Source organism: Leptopilina heterotoma, unplaced genomic scaffold (genome assembly GCF_015476425.1).
Source record: "Leptopilina heterotoma isolate Lh14 unplaced genomic scaffold, ASM1547642v1 Lhet_206, whole genome shotgun sequence".
NCBI lineage: Eukaryota > Metazoa > Arthropoda > Insecta > Hymenoptera > Figitidae > Leptopilina > Leptopilina heterotoma.
In genome coordinates, this window is record NW_025110922.1 from 157,824 (window position 1) to 178,808 (window position 20,985).

The 20,985-nt window shown below is 23.9% G+C and overlaps 4 protein-coding genes across 6 annotated transcripts in view; 2 read left to right on the forward strand and 2 right to left on the reverse strand.

Moving 5' to 3' along the window:
- Positions 1-52: 52 nt before the first annotated feature.
- Positions 53-1,380, reverse strand: LOC122501224 (dynactin subunit 5). 2 transcript variants are annotated; one of them, XM_043610533.1, is made up of 2 exons: positions 1,286-1,380; positions 53-748 (listed from the first exon to the last, which is right to left on the reverse strand). In XM_043610533.1, the coding sequence occupies exon 2, from the start codon at positions 723-725 to the stop codon at positions 180-182; it is 546 nt and encodes a 181-aa protein (XP_043466468.1). In that variant the 5' UTR covers positions 726-748; positions 1,286-1,380; the 3' UTR covers positions 53-179. The 2 variants fall into 2 exon arrangements, with proteins under 2 accessions (XP_043466468.1, XP_043466469.1); XM_043610534.1 differs by having other exon boundaries at positions 1,161-1,296.
- A 249-nt stretch (positions 1,381-1,629) lies between these two features.
- LOC122501160 (RAC-beta serine/threonine-protein kinase B) lies at positions 1,630-11,702 on the forward strand. Its single transcript, XM_043610445.1, has 7 exons — positions 1,630-1,881; positions 5,618-5,885; positions 6,139-6,388; positions 6,522-6,719; positions 6,870-7,140; positions 10,123-10,359; positions 10,513-11,702. Exons 1-7 carry the CDS (start codon positions 1,794-1,796, stop codon positions 10,851-10,853), a joined length of 1,653 nt encoding a protein of 550 aa, XP_043466380.1. The 5' UTR covers positions 1,630-1,793; the 3' UTR covers positions 10,854-11,702.
- Positions 11,703-12,101: 399 nt separating this feature from the next.
- LOC122501161 (acid phosphatase type 7) lies at positions 12,102-18,968 on the reverse strand. Its single transcript, XM_043610447.1, has 8 exons — positions 18,647-18,968; positions 18,410-18,515; positions 17,994-18,188; positions 14,749-15,076; positions 14,440-14,622; positions 14,070-14,289; positions 12,509-12,703; positions 12,102-12,420 (listed from the first exon to the last, which is right to left on the reverse strand). The coding sequence occupies exons 2-8, from the start codon at positions 18,507-18,509 to the stop codon at positions 12,331-12,333; spliced, it is 1,311 nt and encodes a 436-aa protein (XP_043466382.1). The 5' UTR covers positions 18,510-18,515; positions 18,647-18,968; the 3' UTR covers positions 12,102-12,330.
- Positions 18,969-19,670: 702 nt separating this feature from the next.
- Positions 19,671-20,985, forward strand: part of LOC122501155 (protein PALS1) — a 207,994-nt gene continuing 206,679 nt past the window's right edge. For both annotated transcript variants that reach the window (XM_043610433.1, XM_043610435.1), the window contains exon 1: positions 19,671-19,847. The gene's annotated coding sequence lies outside the window, so the exon portion shown is untranslated. The remainder of the gene's footprint in view (positions 19,848-20,985) is intronic.

Below are 20,985 nucleotides of genomic sequence, written 5' to 3' on the forward strand. Positions count from 1 at the left end.
GAGCGGGAAATGCGAATGAGAAACAGGTAGGGAAAAAAAATCGAAAAAACTATTTATACGAAGCTATTTATTTTCTCTTTCGGTGCATATTTTAAAATAAATATTATCTAAAGTTAAAAAATTAAAAATACATAAACTGAATACGAAATAATTATCATATTTTGTAATTATGTTCCATTTTAAACAGCGGCGGGTAAAAAATGTTGATAATAATTTTTTGTATAATCTAACATAAGATCAAGTGTACATTCTGGTAAATCTTCGACACAAGTCGCAGGATTACCAGCGAATCGTGTGAAGGATGGAACAATTGTTTCCGGTGGAATGACAGCACCGTCTTCAATATAACAACAATCCTTTAAAATACACCTTCTTCCTAAAACGGCATTTTTTCCAATGTAAACGTAAGATCCGACAATAGCAGCATTAACGACAGCTCGTTCGCCGACAAAAACATGATCTCCCATTTGAAGGGGAAAGAAAGCGACTCCTTTACTGAATTTTTTGAACGGTGGTCGAATGACAACATTTTTGCTTATTATACAATATCTCCCAGTTCGTACATTCGATAAATCGCCTCGAATAATTGCATCCGATTGAACAATTACTTTTCCATGAAGGACAATATTTTGCGATCCACAGAGAACCGTTTGTCTGCTGACTTTATTACCTGAAGCTGTTTCGACATATTCTGTCCTATTGTAATAAATATCGTGGGCCTCCATTTGTTCCTTTATTACCTTTCGTCCTGAAATACAAAAGAAAAAAAAGAAATTAGAAAATAGGAAATTTGGGGTTATGACCCGTATACCTGTCATAACAATAATGAAACTTTTAATAAAGAGACAACTTTGTCTCTATATTGAAAGTTTAAAGGGCCGAGAACTGAATTTTTAACATTTAGCTTTAAGGATAAATTAAATAACTCATTTAAATACACTTGAAACACTCACAGATAAAAATGATAAAAATGTCGAGAAAATAATAAAGAAAATTAAATGTAAAAATACAGAGCTGATGAAGATGGAAAATATTTAAACACCAATTTAACTCCAATGATTTAAAAAAACAGAAACCCCTTTTCAAAACCTTTTTAACACAAACAAAAAAACAAGATAAATATTATGAAAAAAGTAATAATAAAAATAAAGAAACATAACCTCTTTGTAAAACTCTTTTTGAAAAAGGTGTGGTGAAAACATTTAATAATTGAATATTAACGCACTTTATAAATTTTTGACATTTATTATTTTAATATCATTTCGATATACTCAATTTACTTTACCTAGTTCGAGTATTTAACGTATTTTAAAGAGAAAATAAATTTGACAGATTCTTCTTCTGATGTGACAGTCTGTGACTGTCTGTGTCTCTGTGACACAACAGCTTCCAATTATAGCCACTTGATGGCGTTGTTGCTCATAGAAAATTTAAAATCACATCTAATGCAACATCATTATTTTCTTTATTTTCATCAAAAAAACACTATCAAAATAATAATTTCATATAATTAAACCCAAAACTACAAAATCCGGTAAAAACAATAAGTGTAAAATTTATAAACATATCGATTTTTATTAATTTTTTATGGTGTTTATTTTCCGCCAGAACAGTGACCCCTATAGGTTAGTTGGACAGTTGTTTGTGTGTACTTCGTCTGTGACCTCACTTCGTTTACGTCGTTAAGTGCGTTTTGGTATATTTTTGTCGGGTTGTTGTTCCTTTAATTTGTCGGAAATAATTGTTATTAATCTTGAATATTGTGCTTAATTAAAAATCCTGGTGGACCAGTAATGGGGGACGCAGCGATGAGCGTCGCAGCGTCCAACACTAGTCAAAGTGTTGTTCGTATCGTCAAGGAAGGATGGGTTCAGAAACGGGGTATTACCAAAAATTCCTCATTCTTTTTTGATAAAAATTTTACTCTTTGGGTTCATAAAAAAAAAAGAAAAAAAATATTACGCAACTATTTCTCTCTCTCTGTCTCTTTTTCTCCGTCCTCAAGTTAACTTTCCAATTTTTATGCCTACGTAGATAAAAGTGATTAACAAATATTGAAAGTGTTTTGTTTTCACAATCGCTTTAAACTTTTTTCTCACTGTCAAAGAATTTTTAATTTAGAAAAATCTGATCATCACAATCATATTGGATAAATTGTTAGCTTGTGATATTTGCTTCTTTTTCTTTACAATGTTGTTCTTTTTTTTTTATTGGAAATTGATGCTTTTGCGCCTTATGATTTACGTGCTTTGGGTCTTTCAATGAGTTGCGAAAGTGACTGTTTATTATGCAAATGTTTAATTTAATGTTTACCTAACTACTCATTTTTTTATGAATAACTTTTAAATGGAAAAACAAAATTTGAACTGATGGACTATTATGAATTTTTTGTAATTGTTGTTTGTTTCGGAATAATAAACAATGAAGTAAATTAAGAAATATTTCAACTAATTTACTGCACGATAAACTTGACACTCGAGAGTTATAACAAGGAAGTAAACATGTCTTAAAATCAAAACAAGTGATTTTTGCTTTTTTCGATTATAATAATGTATACTCTAGTTTTTTTTATTATGGCAATTAAATTCAATGTAGTGGTAGTTAAATAAATAAAATTATTATTTGTGAAAAAATTAATAAGCAATAAATTGAAAATTTACTGTGTATGTAAAATAACAATCTTGTTTACTTGATTTTTTTTAATTGAAAACAAATGTTTGTTTTTCTTGAAAAAAAATACTTTCTAGATGATAAAAAAAATTGTTGATCGTTTTAACGATAAAATGTTGAACTTATTTTTATACATAAAAAGTTTTCAATACTAGAACATTTTTAACTAATCGAATAAATCAGAATGACTTGTAATGTTAGTTATCTACATGCTCCTCGTGTTATTTATGTTAGAATCCACGTTTCTATTTTTAGCACTCATTAACACGAAAAGAATGTAATTAGTCTAAGACCTCTTTGTTGTTAAAGAAATTTATAAAAATGACCATTTTGTATTTGCATCATGTATTTAAATATCTACAAATTCTTTGTGAAGAGCATTTAGTAAAATTGGGAAATTTATTTCAAATTTTGTTTTTTATCAGGGTTGCCACAGGTCAGGGAAAAATCAGAGAAAGTAGAATTGGTCAGGGAAAAGTCAGGGATTTTTAATTAAAAGTACTGAAAAAAATTAAATGTTTAGAATCTATAAGAAAATTCTGAACTTTTGTGTTACCTTACATTTTTTCTATTTCTGACAATAATTTATTTTAAATAACTTAATTTTATTGAAGAACTGCCATAAAGTTGTTACTTATCATTTAATGATGAAGTATTTTTTTGAAAAACTTTAATTTCAATTCTGTTGAAATTAGTTTCAATTTTAAAAATTTTAACGCAATTATTTGAAAGAATTCAACTATCTTAATAAACATTAAAATTCTTTCCAGAAATTCAATTATTTTCAACAATTTTTTAAAAATTCTTGTCAACATTTTAATTATCTTTATAAATAGGAAAATTCTACTCCAAAATTCAATTATATTCAGGAATTTTAATAAAATTTATTGCAAAATTCAATTGTTTTCATAAATAATAGTATTCGTCACAAGAATTCAATTATTTTCAAAATTAATAAAATTCTTCGCAAAAATTCAATTATTTTCAAAGAATAAAAAAAAAAAAAATTGTTGTCAACATTTCAATTATTTCTATAATTAAATAGCAAAATTCTTCGACAAAATTCATTTATTTTCAGGAATTTTAATAAAATTCATTGCAAAATTCAATTGTTTTCATAAATAATAGTATTCGTCACAAGAATTCAATTATTTTCAAAATTAATAAAATTCTTCGCAGAAATTCAATTATTTTCAAAAAATCTAAACAAAATAGTCAATATTTCAGTTATTTTTCTAAATGAATAGCAAAATTCTTCGACAAAATTCAATTATTTCCAGGAATTTTAATAAAATTAATTGCAAAATTTCTCAAAAGAATGCAATTATTTAAAAACAATTTTGACAAAGTTTTAAACGAATATTCAATTATCTTTTAAAATAATGAAAATTGTACAGGAATTTAATTATTTAAAATAAAATTTGCATACATTTTTTCGAAAAAATCAATTGTTGTAAACTTTTTTATAAAATTATTAGCAATAATTCAATTAGTTACATAAATAATTCTTTGCAGAAATTCAATTATTTTCATAATTTTTTTTAAATTCTCCTCAAAATTTCAATTATTTTTATAAATATTAAAATTCTTCTGCAAAATTCAATTGCTTTTAAACATTTTTAAAAAAATATGTTCAAAATTTCAATTATCTTTATAAATAATAAAATTCTTGTCAAAATTTCAATTATCTTTATAAATAAAAAAAATCATCCTAGAAATTCTATTATTTTCAAAATTTTTTTTAAATTTCTCGTCAACATTTTATTTATTTTCATAAATAATAAAATTCATCCTGGAAATTTAATTATTTTCAAAAGTTCTGATAAAATTCTTTGCAAAATTCAATGACTTTTATAAATACATAACAATATTCATCACAAGAATTCAATTATTTTCAAAATTAATAAAATTTAATTATTTTTAAAATATCTAAAAAAAAAATAGTTAACATTTCAATTATTTTTATAATTATTTACATTTGTATTTAAACAATTGAATTCTCGTAGAATTTTCTAATAAAAAGTGATAAAAAAATTAATTTCATATAAAGTTTTAGATTTAACTTAGATGTTACAAATAATTGCAATTTTTAGAAATAATTTAATTTTGTAAATGTTTCAAATTAAAATCTTGGAGAAAATTTGAATTTTTCATACTTTTAATTAAAAATTCTATGGAATTATTTTTTTTCAAAAAGCTTAATCGCAATTTTTTAAAATTATTTCAAGTTTTTATTTTCTAATGTATATTTAATTGAAGAATTTCCGAATAATTGAAATTTCAGGTAAAATTGAATTGTAAACAAATGAATTTAAAAATTTTCAAAAGAACTTTATCATAAATTATTAGAATTTTATTTAAAAATTTTAGAAAATAATAATTGAATTTAAATGATCAAAATTATTTTTAAGAAGTTATAGTAACAATATTTTTATAATATAAAATAATAATTTTATCCCTCGGTCACCTTTAATTATTATTTTAATTATTTAATTTTTATAAAACATGAAGAAATGGATCCATTTCTTCATGTTTTATAATAATTCTATTCATATTCTTTCAAGTTATTGAATTTCAAAAGGTTTGAATTTGAAGTTTTTGAAATCTATTTTCCTATGAAAAAAATAATAATTATTAAAAAAGAAGTTAATTTATTGATAGTTTCGAATAATTTTACAATTAAAGAAATTTCTAAATAAATATAATAAAAAATATTTTTGAGTATCTAATTTATTTTTAGAGTGAATCAGAATATTCTTTATTGTCAAAGAAAAAGTCAAAGTCTGGAAATCAGGGAAAAGAAAATTAAATTTTTTGTGGCAATTTTGTTTATGGTACAAATTATTTTGTAATTTTTCTTCCTCACGGGGAAATTTTCTATTTAATTAGTGTTTAAAGTTAAGAATATTTGCGAAATTTGATTGTAACCATGATTCGTGAATTTCAGGTGAACATATCAAAAATTGGAGACCTCGCTATTTTGTCTTAAGAGACGATGGCACCCTGGTTGGATTTAAGGCAAAACCTGATCGACAAATGGCAGCGGCAGCTGAACCTCAAAATAGCTTTACTGTTCGAGGTTGTCAAATAATGTCAATGGACAAGCCTAAGCCTTACACATTTGTAATCAGAGGATTGCAATGGACGACAGTTATTGAGAGGACGTTTCACGTTTACACAGAGCAAGACCGAGAAGACTGGGTAGCAGCAATTAGGTTTGTTTCCCCTCATTATAATTCTTTTGAAAAGAGAGATTTTATCTTCCCTTCATTTTTGCAATTGTTATCGATTTATTTAACGTTCCGATCAAAAATAAATTTCTGTAAAATTCTGATTTGTAGTACAAATTCTGATTTATATTCTAAATACTGATTTATATTCTAAATTCTGATTTATTTTAAAAATACTGATTTGTATTATTTCTGGTTTATTGTACCGATTAATGAAACTAAAAATGAAAATTCACAGATACGTCGCTGACAGAATAGAAAATGTGGAACACGAACAACAGCAACAACAACAAATACAAACACAAATGCAACAGTCCTCGTCGTCAGAGGACGTTGACATGGAACCGACTGGAAGTACACGTTCGAATTCGTGTGGTTCACTTGGAGTTTTTCAAGCCGATTTCGATGTCGGCAGTATCGATGAATTATCCGCTAAATTTAGTGTTCAAGGAACTTCCAATAGTAAAACTTCTGGCAAAAAGAAAGTCGTAAGTATTCATTGAAATATCGAAAGAGGTGTTTCGATTTTTTGCGAAAATTATTTCAATACTGATTTATATTAAAAATACTAATTTCTATTTTTTATATTCTGATTTTATTAAGCTGCCTTTTTTTCTTCAGACACTGGAGAATTTCGAATTTTTGAAAGTTCTCGGAAAGGGCACATTTGGAAAAGTTATTTTGTGTAGAGAAAAAGCAACAGGTCATTTGTATGCGATAAAAATTTTAAGGAAAGAAGTTATTATTCGAAAGGATGAAGTAGCGCACACACTCACTGAAAATAGAGTTTTACGAACCACGAATCATCCGTTTTTAATTGTGAGAATTTTTTTTCACTCGCCTTGTATTATTAACTAATTTCTACTATATATTAATTATAGTTTTTATTTACATATACAAATTGTTTATTTATATTTATTCCAATTTTTTTTCTATTTAATTGTAAATGAAATGAAATTCTTTTTTCAGTCGTTAAAATACAGTTTTCAAACGGCAGATCGACTATGTTTTGTGATGGAATATGTGAATGGAGGAGAACTCTTCTTTCATTTAAGTCGTACTCGCATTTTCGGTGAAGAACGAACCAGATTTTATGGAGCTGAAATAATATCAGCTCTTGGCTATCTTCACTCTCAGGGAATCATTTACAGAGATCTTAAACTTGAGAATTTACTTCTCGACAAAGAGGGACACATTAAAATTGCTGATTTCGGTCTTTGCAAAGAGGACATTACTTATGGTAAATTATTAACGAAACTTTAAAATATTTTATTAATTTTATTAATTAAATAATTTATTAAACTTTTATTAATTTTCACAATAACAAATTTTTAATTTAAAATGTGAACCACCTGTCGGTTTTACAAAAAATTTAAAAACACCATAAATTGAGATGTAGTTGCAATTTTTAGAGATATTCAACAATTTTGTCAATTATTTATTTTTGTATTTAAATAATTGAATTATCGTATAAGAACTTTCTGACAAGAATTGATTTAAAATAGAATTTGAGTTAAACTTTTGGAAAATAATTGAATATCAAAAGCGTTCTCTTCTCGAAAGAATTCAATTATTTTCAAAAATTGTAATAAAATTTTGGGAAGAATTCAATTATTGACAAAAAAGTTTAATAAAATTTAATAATCAAATTTTTAATTACAGTTATTAAAAAAACACGATTATTTTAAAATTGTTTTAAAAAATTCAAAATTTTCAATTAAAATTATTTAAAAAAAATTACATTTTTTTTAAATTTAAAGAAATTCTTCAAAACAATTCGATTATTTACAAAAATTTGAATAAATTGCTTCTTTAGAATTAAATTATTTTCATAAATAATGAAATTCTTCACAGGAATTCAATTGTTTCCAGTACAATTATAATAAAATTTTTCGAAAAAAATTAATTATTTTTTTAAATTTTCAAAAAAATTTTCGTAAGAATTAATTTTATTTTCAATACCTACATTAAATTTAAAATGCAAAACATTTAAAAAGAAAAATATTATAAAAAAAGTTGGAAAAGAATAAAGCAAATAAAAACAAGTAATTTCAAACTGCGAACAGACATCCGGAATATAATGATTTTATTAACATACAATTATTTTTCTAAAAAATTATTAAAATTTTTTAACAATTTTATTTAAAAATTCTTTAAAAGAAAAACATTAAATTTTTTGAAAATAGTCGAATTACGCAAAACAAATTTTTTACATTGAAACAATTGGAAATTTTCTCTAATTTAATTGTAAGAAATTTCATTATTTAAAGAATTTTATTTTTTTACTTTTAAATACAGAGATTAAGTTATTTTCATAAACAATAAAATTCTCTTTAAAAAATTCAATTATTTTTATAAACAATAAAATTCGTCAAAGGAATTCAATTATATTTAAAAATTAGTTGATGAAATTCTTTTTGAGAATTCAATTTTAAGAAACATTCTTTTATGCAATAAATTATTTATTTTTGTATTTAAAATAATTGAATTCTAGTAAAATTTTATTAAGGTCTACAAATAATTATAAATAAAAAGTTTTTTAATAAAAATTGATTTAGAAATGAATTTTAGTTAAAATTTTAGGTCATAATTAATAATAATATTAAACACATTATAGCATGGATTTTTAGAAATAATTGGATTTTAAAAAGGTTTTAAATTAAAATCTTTGAAAATCTAAATGTTTCATACTTTTAACTGACAATTCTGTGGAATTAATTTTTTTTAAAATAAGTTTATTTGAGTTTTTTTTTAATTATTGGAGATTTTCATTTTTTATAATATTTAATTAAAGAATTTCCGAATAATCAATTTTTTATTTTTTGAAAATAATTGAATTTTTGCAACTAAATTTATAACATTTTTCTTTTAGATAATTGAATTCTTTTGAGAATTTTAATTATACTATTAGATTTTGAAAATAATTGAAATCCTGTGAAAAATTTTATTATTTATGAAAATAATTGAATTCTTTCGAAGAAACTTATTTAAATTTTTTTAAATAATTGAAATTTTGAGAAAAGTTTATTACTTGTAAAATTAAAATAATTGAATTCTTGTGAAAGGATTTTATTATAGAACTAACAAATGTTACGCGCGTTAGCGCACGGAACGTGATCTTCAATTTATTATTATATTATGCAAATTATAACATTTTTAATTTTTAAATATGAATTTTTAAATAATTTCAGATTCGAACTTTAACAAAATTCAATTTTTAACTAATTTACTACTTAATTATTCTTATTTATTAATGTCGAAAATTTTAATTAAAATTCTTCGCAATATAATTCAAATATTTTCATAAATAATAACATTCTTCGGAAAAATTCAATTATTTATAGAAAAATATAAAATTTTTTGCAAAAATTCAATTATTATGTTTAAACAAAATTTTAATAAAATTTCACCAACGAATACAATTATTTTCTAAAATTTTAGAAACAATTCAATTTTTTTTTAATAATAAAATCTTTGCATTAATTCAATTATTTTCACAAAAACATTCAATTTTTTTCCTAATTCGTTACAAAATTTTTGCAAAAATTCAATTATATTCAAAAACAATTCCATTTAAAACAATTAAATTTCTTTCTTAATTCGTTACAAAAAATTTTAATAGAATTCAATTATTTTTAATACAATTTTAATAAAATTTCATGAAAGAATTCAATTCTTTTAAATTTTTAATAATATTTTTCGAAAAAATTCAATTATTTTCTAAAATTTTAATAAATCCTTCAAAACAATTCAATTATATTTATAAATAATAGTAAAATTATTTGCAAAAATTCAATTATTTAAAAAAAAAATTCACGAAAGAATTTAATTTTTTTTAAATTTTAATAAAATAAATGTTTAATATCAATTATTATTATTATAATATTATTATTTTAAAAACTTGAAAGAAGTTGTTCATAAAATTCAATTATTTTCAAAATTTGTAATTAAAATTATTAAAGAAATTCCATTATTTAAAAAAAAAATTAAAGATAAAATTCTTTGCAAGAATTCAATAATTTTCAATAGGTACATGAATATTTTAAAATTGAAAATATTTAAAAAGAAAAATTATTGAAAAAGTTAAGAAAAAAAACAACTAAGTTTAAACTGCGAACAGATTACCGGAATACAACGATTATTATTAATATTGATTTTTGTAAATAATTTAATTTTTTTTGAGATTCTTATTACTATTATTAAATTTATTTTGTTTTTATAGGACGAACAACGAAGACATTTTGTGGGACTCCAGAGTATTTAGCTCCTGAAGTACTTGAAGATAATGATTACGGTAGAGCTGTTGATTGGTGGGGAGTTGGAGTTGTTATGTACGAAATGATGTGTGGCAGACTTCCGTTTTACAATACCGATCATGAGAAATTATTCACTCTTATTTTAATGGAGGATGTTAAATTTCCGAGAAACATTTCGAACGAGGCAAAGGACATGCTGAGTGGTAGGTTTAATTTTTATAATTTTGAATTTAATTCTATTGATTCACTATAATAATTAAAATGTAATTTAGAGACGTAATAATGTAATTTAAAGGTTGAATAATTAAAGACTTCCGTTTTTTTTTAAATTTAATTAATTCCGTTTTTTATTTAAGGATTACTGATTAAGGATCCAAACAGAAGACTCGGCGGAGGACCAAATGACGCAAAGGATATAATGGATCATGCATTTTTCTCGTCGATAGATTGGTCGGATTTGGTGCAAAAGAAAATTCCGCCACCCTTTAAACCTCAGGTTGATTCAGACACGGACACTCGTTATTTCGATAAAATGTTTACCGGCGAAAGTGTCGAGTTGACGCCACCGGATCAAAATTGTCGAAGCAGTGGAAGTGGTTTAAATTCCATTGCCGAAGAACAAGAACATTTCCCACAGTTCTCGTATCAAGAGAGTCATTCAGTTGCTGCTTCTTCCATTGTGTCAATCAATCACTGACACAACAATAAGCCGTTTGACTTAAGTTTCGTGGAAAGTGTCAGTAGATGAATATAATTTTTCGTTTATATAAAGTGGCGATTTTTTTCGTCAAAGAAAAAGAAAAAACGGAAAGAAAATAGTAACGAAATTAAGCACTACTTTATAAAACGAAAATGTTTTATATTTCCGTACACATTCTACAAAACAAAATAATTTCTATGATTTTATGTTTCGAAACGAGAATCGCCTTCATGCTTTTCGGTGCTTTTTGCGCTACTTTACAAGTGTCTCTCCAAGTGGCAGTTCACTGTGTAATATAAAGAGTTTTTGGCTATAAAAGCCTTTAACGAAAAGTACGTTCCATTTCATTTAATTACTTTTTATTAATTTTCTTTTCTTTTCGTTCGAATCCCTTCGAATTTATTATTAAAGCATTTTTTTTTCTATTCTTAAAAAAAAGAATTCAAGGTAAGAATTAAGTGGATTGTTTGTATATTTTTTTCTAAAATTTAGAAAAGTCTTTCGATTTCACGAAAGATTCTAAAGAAAGTAGATCTTTCTATCTAGTTAATTTTTTCTATTATCAATACTTTATTCTCTTGCTCAAAGGATTCATTATTCATTTTCACCTGTGTTATAGAAAACCACCGTCGAAAGCAGCAGAAGTTCATTATTCTTTTTGTAATAAAGTTTTAGAAATACTACAATTGTAAAATAAATATAGAGTGAAAGACGAATGACAGTGGTTGTTAACTGGAATAGTCAATGAATATTATGCAAAAATATCGCCTTCTGTAATTTTTATAAATTATTTCTATTGACTTCCTAGTTATAACTGCGCGTCGCTAGTTTAATAAATATACAGAAGAAAAAAAACTACAGAAAGAAAGTGTAAATGAAAATTTAAGTGCTGAGAAGTTATTATAAACACATCCGGCATTGCAAACGTTGTCGATTATTATTAATTAATATATCGAATGCGAGAGAAAAAACACTACCATTAAGAAATTATAATAATAATAATTGATAATAGTAATAATAATAATAGTAATAATATTATTATACACATATATTTATATTTTAACAATTAAATAAATATATGGCTATTCGCTCGTTTATTTACAAAAAAAAAAACCTTTATCGTTTTGAGAGGTTTTCAAAAGGAAAAACAAAAATATATACGAAACTTTGATTGTAAATATACTTTTTATTTATTTGTTCATCCAATATTATTGAATTTATTTTATCACATAATTAGCTGATAATATTCTAAAATTCGATTATTTAAAAATGCTTTCTCAGAAAAAGAAATAAGAAATTATTTTCGTTACTATCCTAATTATTATTATTTTAAATAGGCATCAAAATGATATTTAAATTTAAAAAAAGATGTTTGGAGTATTATGAAGAAAGAGAGTAATTTGAAAATTTTTTGTGACCTTTTTGAGAATAATTAAGTTCTAGGGAATTCATTTCATTAATTTCATTAATTTCATTAATTTGATAATTTTATAAATTCTGGATAGATTTCGTCTTTTATGAGCCAAATATGATCTATAACTTCGCCGGCTTTGTCATCAGAAATCTGAAAAGTTATTTTGTTTTAATTTATAATTTTTAAGTTTTTGAAAAATAATTTTTGAAGATAATAATAGAATTTGTTTACACTTTACCTGCTCTAAGTAGAGATGTGTTTTATTGTAAGCCTTCATTTTTGTGTAACCATAATCGGAACTGCGAAAAGCAGACCAATCTGGTCTTTCAGGTACGAATTTTTCTCTTCCTTCTTTGCAACCTGCCGATCCGGTAATAATGTGAACGGGAGCTTGATAATTTTTGTAAGGTTCATGATAACTTCCATTATAAATCTAAAAGTGCAAATAAATTTTTATTTAGTGTTTCATTTTCAGGCCTCGGATAATATGATTTTTTTTTACTATTTACAAAAAATGCCATTTTTTTTTACTAATTTTAATAAAATGCGACTATTTCGACTTTTCTTTCAAATATTAAAAGAAAATAGAAACTTCTCTTTCTGTAAAATGACAATTATTTTGATTTTCAAAGTATGAAAAATAACTAGTAACATATTTCTTCTCAGAAAAGTGTTTAAATCTTTTAACAAGTTTTAAGAATTATCAAAATTTCGTAAAAATGAATTGAATACAATTTAATTTTAAATTGTATTTTATGTGAAATTTTTTTTAATAATTTAATTTAATTTAATTATAAAGTTTTTACTGACAATTATTAAAAACAATTGATTTAGGGAAAAATGTTTGAGGTAACACCTGTAACATTTCTAAAATACAAAACTCACAAAATTTTAAATTCAGTTAATTAAAAGAAAACAATTGAACTTTCCCTTTTTTAAATAAATAGGTAATTTAGTTCTTAAAAACAGGTTTCTCAAAATTACTAAAAATAATTGATTTAGAATTGAATTTTAATTAAAATTAAAGAAAGTAATTGAATTTCGGAAAAATTACAGTTAATTGAAAATAATTGAATTTTAGATAAATTTTAAATTATCTTTCCTTTTTTTAAAGTAAATAATTGAATTCTCACAAAAATTACTAAAAATAAATGATTTACAGAAGAATTTTAGTCGAATATTCCAGAAAATAATTGATTTTCGTAAGCATTGTAGTTAATTAATAAAAAACAATTAAATTTTAGACTAATTTTCTCTTTTTTTAATAAATAATTGATTTCTCAAAAAAGTATCTTAAAATAACTATAAATAATTTTAGTTAAAGACTTCAGAAAGTAATTTAATTTCTGAAGAATTTCAGTTAATTAATTGAAAGTAATTGAATTTTAGAGAATTTTAAGTGAACTTTTCTTTTTGAATAATTGACTTTCGGAAAAATTGTAATTAATTAATTGAAAATAATCGAATAATTGGTAATTTCGTTTAATTTAAAAAAAATAAATTTTGATGTTTTGAAGACGTTTATTATAATATTTTGAAAATAATCTTGATTTTAAAAAAAAATTTGAAAAAATTTTTAATAAATTAATTTAAATATTAATTTTAAATTGATAACAATTGAAATTTACAAAAACTTGGAATTGAAGTTGTTATTGGAATAAGAAACAGGGGAAATTAAATTCTTCGAATTTACAAGGATTAAAAAACTTTCTTGAAATTTTTTTTGCATTTTTAAGTCGATCAGAGTTTCCTGCATTTAAATTGTAAATAAAATAATAATTATATTTCTAAAAATTTACCTGAAAGTTGTACATCGGCCACATTCGCTCGTAACTATGTTCATGAGCCCAAATTTCAAGATCAACTTGATTATCAAAGAAGAGTTTCTCAAGTCCGAACCAATTGAGAAAAGGTAAACCGACTCTAACTAGAGATTGATGATTTGTACAATCATCTGAATTTAAATTACTGCAGTACATTGGTCTGTGACCGAACGTTACTATCCAGGGTCTAATTGCTCTGTTAAAAAAATTTACATCAATTATAATTTCTTCCTTTTTTCCATTAATAAAATTAAATAAAAATTGTTCACTTCTTTTTATTAATTAAATAAAAAACTTTTCCTTTTCTAAACCAATAGAAGAGAAGAAAACAAATATCGAAACTTGCCTCACTTCGGGTCTATTCGCTTCCTCTAAATCTTTCTTGAGCCATTCATACTGTTTAACAAGCTGTTTAAGTCCATAGTTCATGAAATAATAAGCTTCCGTTTCAATACCGATGAAATGAATAGGACCCATATTGAAACTGTACCACAAACTTTCGGAATCTCCAGGCATTGAGAAGCGAGCTCTGGAGAACAAGGGAAATTTACAAGTTTGAACACAAATTTGTTCAAAATTTTTAGTAAATAATTTTGTTAATCCCAGTTAACAAATTTTATACAGATTAGATTAATAGGAAAAAATCGCCAATTACCTGTAATTGCTAAAATTGTATCTTTCCTCGTGATTACCAGGAACTGTCATGTATGGCAAATAGGCGGCGATTTCTTCAATTTGCTGCATAAATTGATCGCCGACTTGAGCATTTTCCGAATGCATGTCGTAGGCAAAATCTCCCACGTGAATCACAGCATCGTAAACACCTCTTTGCGTCTCCTCTTGTAAACGAGGCAAACTTTGGGCATTTTCGTTTCCCATATCACCAAAAAGAACGATATGGGGCGCCCAGGACGATGAATTGTCGGGCGCAGTCACAAAGTAAAATACGTCCGACCATCCTAAATTACTTCCACAATGATATGCTACAAAAAAGAAGAAAGAAAATTAGAAAATTTTACTGAAATTCTTGATTAATTTTACTATTACTAGCAAATGTTCAATTTATTTTTATTATGTAAATTACGAACTTTTTTATTTTCAAATTTTAATTTTTGAATAATAATTTCATAATCAAAATTTAAAAATATCGCTTATTAAGTACATAATTAATTATTATTGTTTGTATTTTCAAAAATTAATATAATTCTTTGCAAGAATTCAATTATTTTCATAAATAATAACATTCTTCGGAAGAATTCAATTATTTTTATAAATACCGTAAGTGAGGCTAAATTCGCTCATGTAGGGTAAATTCGCTCAACCGATGTCTCTTTTTAAAATTCGATTAACATACTTTTTAGACAGAAATATTTAAGATTTACAATTGTTTTGGTTAATATAAATGGTAAACTTTAATTTAAAATTTATTTGCAGCAAATTCATTGGTAACTTTCAGTAGAAATTATATTTAAAACACAAGTGAATAATTTTCATATTGAACAAGTAGTATGAAAAAGTAGGAAATAAAGCTTTACTTCAAAGTTTTTAAGTTGAATACTTCTGAACATTACATTTCCTGTATCTCCAACATGATTCTCATAAAGCACAAAAATTAAAGCAATAAACAGATTCTGCAAAAAATCAATTTAAAAAAAATTCAAATTTGTTGTGTAAATTCGCTCAGGAAATAAGTCTACAAAAAAGATGTTTGGGCCTGGATATTTTAAGTATGTTAATTACTATAATTTATAATTCGATTTTTTTAAATAATAGTACTCTTATAACTGAAAATTAAACGATTTAAAACGGTTTAAGCACTAAACTGTCAAACTTAACCTTGTTTTTTATGGTTATGAGTACGTTTGATTGAATGATTGAATCTAATTACTTATTGATAAAACAATATTAAATATTTATTCCAATAACTTTGTATATTGTTCTTAATTTTTTTCTTTATTGATTCTAAAGAATATTTAGTTTCATTTTTGTAGATTATAATATATTTTGCCAGAATAATAATGGTGAGCGAATTTACCCATCATTTAAAGGTAAAGTCGCTCACAAAAAAACGGCTTATAAATAATTTTCTGCAACATATTTTAATTTCTTTATGCAGTAATAGGAAAGATAAAGGGTTAAAGATTATATATTTTCAGTGCCAATGTTTATTTTCATCGTTTCCCGAAGTTATTTAAAAAAGAATTGAAAAATTGAGGGAATTTAGCCTCACTTACGGTACTAACATTCTTCGGAAGAATTCAATTATTTTTATAAATATTAAAATTCTTCGCAGGAATTGAATTAGTTTCTAAAATTTGTATAAATCCATTGAAACAATTCAATTCTTTTTTTAAATAATCAAAGTAAAGAAAATTAAATTATAAGTAAAGTCTTTGGAAACATTCAATTATTTTCAATTACTTCAATATTTTTCCTTCTCGTTTTCTTTTGATAATTTAAAATCTTTTTTTCTGTAAAATTCCTTAAAAAATTCCTTAATTTTCAAAACGTTTAATAAATTTCTTAAAAAATATTCAAATATCTTCTTTAAAACTTAAGAAATTTAATTATTTAAAAAATATTTATAATAATTCTAAAAGTGATTTAATCTAAAAAATTCAATATTATTTCTAAAATTGTGTGTAAAATTTATTTTAAAAATTCAATTATTTTCAAAATTTTAAAGAAATTTCTTGTAAAATATAAAATTATATTCTATAAAAATTAGAAAATGATACAATTAGTTTATAAAAATTTAATTACATATGTTAATTTTTTAATAAAATTCTTGAAAAATTAAATTTCCTTTTATAGAATTTAAAAACTTATTTTTCAGAATTTTAAATACAATTTCTTTAAAGAATTCAACTATATTCAAAAAAATTTGATTAAATTCTTCGCAAAATTTCAATTATTTTCATAAATAATAACATTCTTCGGAAAGAATTCAATTATTTTTATAAATAGTAAAATTCTTTATAGGAATTCAATTATTTTCAATACAATTTTAATAAAATTCGTTGCAAGAATAAAATTATTTTAATAAATAATAAAACTCATTTGTAGAATTTCAATTATTTTTGTAAATAATAAAATTTTCGTAGGAATTGAATTATTTAAACACATTTTTCATAAAATTTTTCGAAAGAAATTAATTATTTAAAAATATTTTTATAAAATATTTTTAATTCAAATATTTTGCAAGAATTCAATTATTTATATAAATTTTAATAAAATTGTAAGAATTTAATTGTTTCTATAAATATAATAAAACACATAACAGAATTTCAATTATTTTAAAAAATGTTAATTAAATTCTTTTACAAGAATTCAATTATTTTCAAAAATAATATAAAGTTTCCACAGGAATATAATTATTTAAAACACAATTATAATAAAATTTTTCTCATAAAATCAATTAGTTAAAAATATTTTTATAAAATTCTTCGCAAGAATTAAATTATTTCTATAAATAATAAGATTATTCACAGGAATTCAATTATTTTCAATAAAATTTTAATAAACTTCAATAATGAAATATTTAATTACAATTTTTGACAGACACAACTATTTTACAAATTTGAAAAAAATTCTTCATTTAATTAAATTAATTTTTTTAAAAATTTCCAATTAAAATTATTCAAAAACTACATTATTTTGAAAAAAAGTAAAAATAAATTCTTCAAAAGGAATTCAATTTTAGTAAAATTTCTCAAATGAATACAATTATTATTAAAAATATTAATTAAATTCAATTATTTTCAAAATAATGATAAAATTCTTCAAAACAATTCAATTATTTTTAAAAATTGTAAAATTCTTTAAAGAATTTCAATTATTTTCATGACATTTATTTTAAAATTTAAAATATTTAAAAAGAAAAATTAATTATTCACTTACTGTATCTATTATTTGGAGTTAAATTCCTCAAGTAAACTCGATGAAAGTATTGTTTGTTCTTCTTTGCACCACCATCAACAAAAAGTTTCGAATTTCCATGTTCACTTAAAGCGAAACCATTTATTCCATATTCGACTATAGATTCTGTCGTGTCATCCCTCGTACTCCAAGTAACAACAATGTCATGAATATTCTCTGTTAAAAAACAAAAATTTGAATCTAGTTTGATTATTCATTTACTGAAATAATTATTGAAATATTTTTTTTAATGAAACTATTGCGAAATTTGAGCCAGAAATAAGAAAAGAATTGAAAACAATCTCCTGAACAAGAAAAAGATTAAATACCTACGCAATTTCTGTCTTTTTCAATAAAAGAGAAAAGAGAGAATTTCTAATTGAAATTAAAACACAAACCTCCATAGGCGATATGCACTGCTTCCGGTTGATACTTAACTACGCCAAAAATAGGATTAAATAGACACAGGGTTATAGCAATTGTTGCTATAATCATCATGACAAGCTAAAAAAATTCACCAAATTTAAAAGCAAACTCGATTTAAAAACCAAAAAAAAACACTGCAAAATTATTAATTTAGACACTTTTTTCTTAACCACTTGTTAGCGAAATTGAAAAACAAAACTTATACTTACATTTATAAATTCGATGTGTCAAGTTTAATTAACAAAGGATAACGCATCCAAATCAGAGAAAATACATCAGCAGATGATGAGAGAATCTTTGGCCTTTATTTACGAGATCACACATACATTATAAAAATGTTATCATTCACTAATATTCCGTCAGCAGTTGATTTTCTGACATTGAATATAGTTTATCCACATATTATCGCAATATGATTACTCATTTTATACTTTGTTATTGTTATCTGTCAAACTTGTGTGTTTGTGGAGTGTTTTGTTACTGACACCAGCCCACCAGCTGAGAGCTAAAATGCCATTGTTTGCAACCATGTTGACGTCATCAAAAATGGATCTGGAACGAGAATACGAAACAAAAGTTATTTATATTCTAGAAAATTGAATTTTATGCGATTGAATTAAAAGTTTTTAATTTATTACATTAATTAGTACTTGAATAATTTGGGTGAATTGGCAAAAAATAACATTTAACGACGAACGACTTCTATCATTTTTATAGGTTAGGTTTCATTTCTCATTTTGTTTTATATTATTTTCTTGTTGATAAAACCCTTTACAAAATAGGTTTAATATTTTTCATATTTTTGTTAATTTGCATTTTTTTGACAAAGTAACCAAAATATTTACTTTTATAAATAAATTTTTATTTATAACATTTATAATAATAATTAAATGTGGAAAATTTGATAAATATATTTGAATCTGTTTACTTTTTCGCTGGCATGATGAACAGCCAATAGGATTTCGAGTTGCCAAACATAGCGTTCCTACTACGTTAATCAATTACCTCTTTTGTTTAAATATTCAGTTTGACTCGATTCGACTATCTTCTCAACAGTAAAAAACCTACATTTTCTATTTTATACTTTCTTAATATTTCCAATATTTCAGAATAGAAGAGAATTGAAAATATTTATTTAAAAATATAATTTTGTCCTAAATTAAAGTGTCATTTGACTAGAGTTCGAGTAGTGCGACATCTCGCCGCTAGGTTTCGCACAGTTGTCGCGAAAATGCATGTGATTTTTTTTTTCTTGTGCCGGTGTTTTCTGATAATTTTATCAAATTAAAGTGTTAATAATTAAAGTCAACAAGTTTTGTTCGTTCTGCAATTACTTTTAATCATCAAGTTAGGGATTTTGGATTCCAATCATGTGTCGGATTGTGCAGAAAGTTTCTACATCGAAAGTTGGTGAGCACGCTTTAACATAACCTATAATTCTCAATACAATTTTCGTCATTTACGTCTACTTTTAAAGTTTTAATTTAGAGTAAATAATATTCGGTGTTTGTGATAAGCACCATTATCTATGAAAGGAGAAATTTAATTTGATTCTTGTTATTTGTATTGAATTGTAAAAGTAAAAAAATACGTGTAAAAATGGTAAAAATTAACTATAAAAACGTAATGAGTGACAAGGACATAACTCGTCCGGTATTTGTTGACAAAACGGAAAATTTATTTACATTGTCAAAAAATAGAATTAAAATGCGTTTTGAAACATTTTTTCCCTCCGCTTTTTTCTATTTTCATATTTATATCCGACAAGTAAAGTGCCTTAAGCCACGCAATTAGTAAAAATGCCTCATAAAAGCAACAAGTTTCAACCAAGTGTACTTAAATTGAAGTATCTGCCACACATGACAAAAGGCAAAGTAACATTGCGATTCCTCCTTCTATTTCCTTTTCTAAAAGTTTATTGTTCTAAAAGTTTGCGCTTTGAAAGTTCTACTCAGCAAAAAAACTTGAAGAAAAATGTACTTTTATGAAAATACGAATGTCGTGTAGGAACAAAGGAAAAATTATTGATTTATCAAAGATATAGTAGTTGATAACAGAAAGAATATAATATACAAAAATACGTGTATTATAAATAAATCTGTTTATTTATCTGATTTTTCAAAGTAGTTTTTTTTGTGATCTATTTGCAAGTAGAATAATGCATTGCGAGTAATGAATTATTAATCATAAATAATATACATTCTAATTTTATTGGAAAATTTATTTATTTGTTTTTAAATTGAACTGGTTATAAAGGTAGAAAGCATGCATAAATAATTTTATGTTTAATAAGAGTAAAGCGAATTGTTTTAATTAGGTCACGGTAATATGAATATTGCATAATAGTAAGTCGATTGTCATTGTATTAGACAAAATATAGGCAACCCGAGTTACACTTATGCAATCCGATACATCCACATATAGTTATGCAACTCTTATGTCATGAAAGGGGAAAAGCAGAATCATTTATATCATTTAATGATTAAATTGTTTAAACAACAAAGTAGTCACTCACTTCAATTGAATATTAGAATCGAATATTGAATAT

Excerpts from the sequence above, each read along its gene's own strand:
- LOC122501161 (XM_043610447.1), bottom strand. The coding sequence starts at position 18,509 with ATGATGATTATAGCAACAATTGCTATAACCCTGTGTCTATTTAATCCT. Across the intron at positions 18,189-18,409 it reads AGTGCATATCGCCTATGGAG|AGAATATTCATGACATTGTT; the intron begins GTTTGTGTTTTA and ends GTTTTTTAACAG. Across the intron at positions 12,704-14,069 it reads GGCCGATGTACAACTTTCAG|ATTTATAATGGAAGTTATCA; the intron begins GTAAATTTTTAG and ends TTGCACTTTTAG.
- LOC122501224 (XM_043610533.1), bottom strand. The coding sequence starts at position 725 with ATGGAGGCCCACGATATTTATTACAATAGGACAGAATATGTCGAAACA.
- LOC122501160 (XM_043610445.1), top strand. The coding sequence starts at position 1,794 with ATGGGGGACGCAGCGATGAGCGTCGCAGCGTCCAACACTAGTCAAAGT. Across the intron at positions 1,882-5,617 it reads AGGATGGGTTCAGAAACGGG|GTGAACATATCAAAAATTGG; the intron begins GTATTACCAAAA and ends CGTGAATTTCAG. Across the intron at positions 6,389-6,521 it reads CTTCTGGCAAAAAGAAAGTC|ACACTGGAGAATTTCGAATT; the intron begins GTAAGTATTCAT and ends TTTTTTCTTCAG.